We start from the raw sequence: 3,918 nt of genomic DNA on the forward strand, positions 1-3,918 counted from the left end.
TATATTCATGACACACTCAACTTTTTAATTTTTGCAATATTTCTGTGTAGGTTATGAGTTTTCTCAAATTGTCCCGAATCTCCAAAACATTTTCTAATCTATCTACTTTAAAAATCAGCATATAAGTGGCACAGTTCAAACTTTTTTTTTTTTTTTTTTTGAGACAGAGTCTTGCTCTGTTGCCCAGGCTGGAGTGCAATGGTGTGATCTCGGCTCACTGCAACCTCCACCTCCCAGGATCAAGCAATTCTCCTGCCTCAGCCTCCTGAGTAGCTGGGATTACAGAAACCTGCCACCATGCCCGGCTAATTTTTGTACTTTTTTTAGTAGAGATGGGGTTTCTCCATGTTGGTCATGCTGGTCTCCAACTCCTGACCTCAGGTGATCCACCTGCCTCGGCCTCCCAAAATGCTGGGATTACTGGTGTGAGCCACCATGCCTGGCCCAAACTTGTGTTTTTCAAGGGTCAACTGTAGTTACATCTTCGTGTGCTCCAGGGATCTTAAGCCTAAATACTGTTTTGACAATTGAATTTATTTGTATATATCATATTTACAAATTCTTTTACTTGAAAGAAACAGAATGTCTAAAATAATAAGAGTTTATATTTTGCATATAATTAGAAGTCCAGGGGAGGGTGATGACCATAGTTGTGTCAGCAGCTGAGCAATATGATACTCTAAGATTGCCATCTCTCAAATTCTACAAATCGTTCCTCTCACAGTCCAATGGTAGCCACTGCAGTTCCAAGCATCACACAATTATATTCAGAGGCTGGAAGCAAGAGCAGCACAAAGGAGAAAACTCTCTGCTTCACTTGTCATTATTAAAAAGGAAATATATTTTCCAGAAGCCCCTCTATAAACTTCTCCTGGCATGTTATTGGCCAGAAGTGGGTCACATGCCCACCCTGAGACAAAAGAGCAGGGATTTTGATACTAAGGATAGAAGGAATGGCTTCTTTGTGGAAAACAAAGAATGAGGGCTATATTCTACACAAGTTTAGCCTTATTTGGCATTCCCTCTTTGGCTCTGCTCAGTGAAGGCAGCACATCACACTTGCCCCAGTTTCCACTCCATTACTCTACCCACAATCTTGGCAGGTCTTTCAAAACATGAACATTATGATTGAAGCAGACAGAGAGGCCTAGTGCTTTCTCTATTTAGGTAATATATGTCTGACTTTTCTACGTGGCCTCTGTGGCCAGTTTATATTGTCTATTCTGTACCCATATTAAATTTTAAAATCTAGCTATGAAGAGTTTAAGTGATTTCACATAACCTCCTTTCTGAAGACTAAATTTGGCAAAAATAGGATTTCTAAAGGATTGGAAAAATTAATATTGCTTTGATGCCAACATCTACTATCACAGGCCAGATTTTTTTTTTACCGATTTATTAAAAAATTGATTGGAATATCTTGATCTCATACTATATTACAGGAACAACCCCTCCATCACTAATATGCTACCCCCAAACACTGGTGCTACTGGATTTTTAAACTTTAGAGAGTAAAGAAAATAATCTTTGGGGCTACAACAAAGAAAAAACTTAATGGAACATTTTATGCACAAATTGTGTACTTTTTGTTAGCCTTCTAAGTCAATTGTCTACTTTCTAGGTTTCTGAATGAATTTGTGCTTTGGCTTCACCTTATTGGAATACCCTTTATTGAATATTTAGCACTAATCAGGCCCTAAATAAGCACTTTACATTCATTATTTAATTTGATACATATAGTAATCCAATGTGGCAAAGTTGTCTTCCCCATCTTCCACCCTGGCTCCAGCAGTTTATAAAGAAGAACGAGGCTCAGAGAGGTGTAATGGCCTACTTGGGGCCATGTAACTTGAAACTGCAGTGTAAGGACTCAGTAGGAAGTCAGTTTATCTGATTCCAGAAGCCCTTACATCACTATAGTAGACCACGGTCTCTTGCATGAATTTCTTATCATTCTTTGGGAAGCAAATTTTACCTCCAGCTACTGGTTAGGGCCCCTGTCTTCAAGGCTTTGATAAATGCCTTGCACACTCTTCCATGCGATTCCGTTGCCTGGAATATAAATAAGACATCTTAATTAAGCAAAAGAAGACGTTGGAGGTTGGCTGCTGTCTCCTCTAAGGCTATGCAGGCTTCTCTACCCTATTTCATCTGATTGAAGTCTACTGGTAGAAGGTGAACTGCCAAATGAAATATTATCTTTACTTTCCTCATCAGAATAACCTATCCAAAACCAAGTTCTGTAATCAGACACAAGTTTCTTGGAAATACACAGTTAGTGGTCCTCAAGCTGTTCTAGTTTGTGGTACCTCAAAGTGTGAAATTTGGCCATTGTCTTGGAACAGTAATAGCAAACACTTTCATAATGCTTAGGATATTACAGTGTGGGTCTAAGTATTTGTATTAGTTTCTCCTGTGACTGCTGTAACATATTACCACCAACTGGGTGACTTAAAACAACAGAAATTTATTCTTTCTCAGTTCTGGAGGCCAGAAGTCCAAAATAAATACCACTGGGCCAAAATTAAGATGCAGAGCTCTGCTCTCTCTGGAGGTTCTCAAAGATAATTCATTCCTTGCCTCTTCTGGCGGCTACTGGAATTCCTTCATTTATGATCACATCACTTTTTATCTGAGTCCATCTTCACACTACCTTTGTCTATATCTGCCTGTGGTCAAATCTCCTTCTGTTCCCTCTTATATGAATACATGTGACTGCATTTAGGGTCCACCCGAATAACCCCCCCATCTAAAGATCCGTAACTTTATCATATCAGTAAAGACTCTTTTTAACATAAAAAGTAACACTTAGAGTTTCAGGATTCAGGAATTAGGACCAGATATCTTTAGTAGCTATAATTCAGCCTACTATGGTATTTTATGCATACAACTCACTTAATCACACAGCAATTGAGTTATATATTGTGATTATTGTCATTTACTGATGAGAAAACTGGGGCAGAGAGAGATTATACAACTTACTGAAGCTCCACTAATCACTAAGCAGACTTGTCTAGATTTGAACCCAGTAAATTTTTTACCTTAAAAATTTGCTATCACCAGAAGTAAGTGAAAAAATAATTCATATTGGAGAATTCCCCAGACACAGCGTGCCAAGATAGAAGTCAAATGACAAGAGGTTTCTCCTTTAAAGGCAGTCTTCCTAGGTTATGGAATTTCCCCACTTTCCCATCTTTGGCAGGACTCCTTGTTTCATCGTGTACTTTATCATCTTATACATACACAATCAGTTTAAGTGCAGAGCTTTTAGAGTAATATGAGGAAAGTATGCTGTACAAACTGTATGCAGTTGAGATATTTTCTGAACTAATGAATTCTTAATCAATCTATCAAAATAATGCCATGTTTGAGTTGAAATAAGCAGTATCCAAACCTTTCTAGATATTCCTTATTTTTTTTTTTTGCTTTTAAACACAGACCGTTCTAAAACAGCTTGCTAGACTCCTGTACTCTCAATAACCCGGCTATTTATAGCTTCTTCTGCAACCCCTAGATCCCAGGAAAGGGTTTTGTAAACTAAACATCCGTGGACTCAAACTTGTCAAATTCCTAGCAGGCAACCCCATAAATTTTGGGCTAAGGAGACATAAAGTCCCTGTCCCTTAATATGTTTGATCTGCTTTTTGCTCGAGTCAAAGATATACTCACTTTGAGCTTTAACCCAGAAGCAATATCCATCACTACCCCTGGCCCACTGATAAAAACTCATCATACACCTACCTACCTGTAAGAGAGACTGGGAATGTAGTCTAGGTATATGTCCTAAAACAAGAGAAACTGAGCTTTTGCTGATTAACTAACAACCTCACCCATATAGAACCTTCAAAAGAAATATGCCTGAATATTATACCACAAACATGGTAGAGAGATAATGTAGACCCAGTACTGAGACCACAC

At 38.4% G+C, this 3,918-nt stretch overlaps 1 protein-coding gene across 1 annotated transcript in view; it reads right to left on the reverse strand.

Annotated features, from left to right (window-relative positions):
- ISOC1 (isochorismatase domain containing 1) overlaps positions 1–3,699 on the reverse strand; it is a 32,016-nt gene extending 28,317 nt beyond the window's left edge. The window contains exons 1-2 of the mRNA XM_011981216.1: positions 3,670–3,699; positions 1,976–2,052 (exon numbers count right to left, since the gene is read on the reverse strand). Of these exons, the coding sequence (XP_011836606.1) occupies positions 1,976–2,052; positions 3,670–3,699 (107 nt within the window). The remainder of the gene's footprint in view (positions 1–1,975; positions 2,053–3,669) is intronic.
- Positions 3,700–3,918: the final 219 nt, after the last annotated feature.

This window comes from Mandrillus leucophaeus, unplaced genomic scaffold (assembly GCF_000951045.1).
Source record: "Mandrillus leucophaeus isolate KB7577 unplaced genomic scaffold, Mleu.le_1.0 Scaffold221, whole genome shotgun sequence".
NCBI lineage: Eukaryota > Metazoa > Chordata > Mammalia > Primates > Cercopithecidae > Mandrillus > Mandrillus leucophaeus.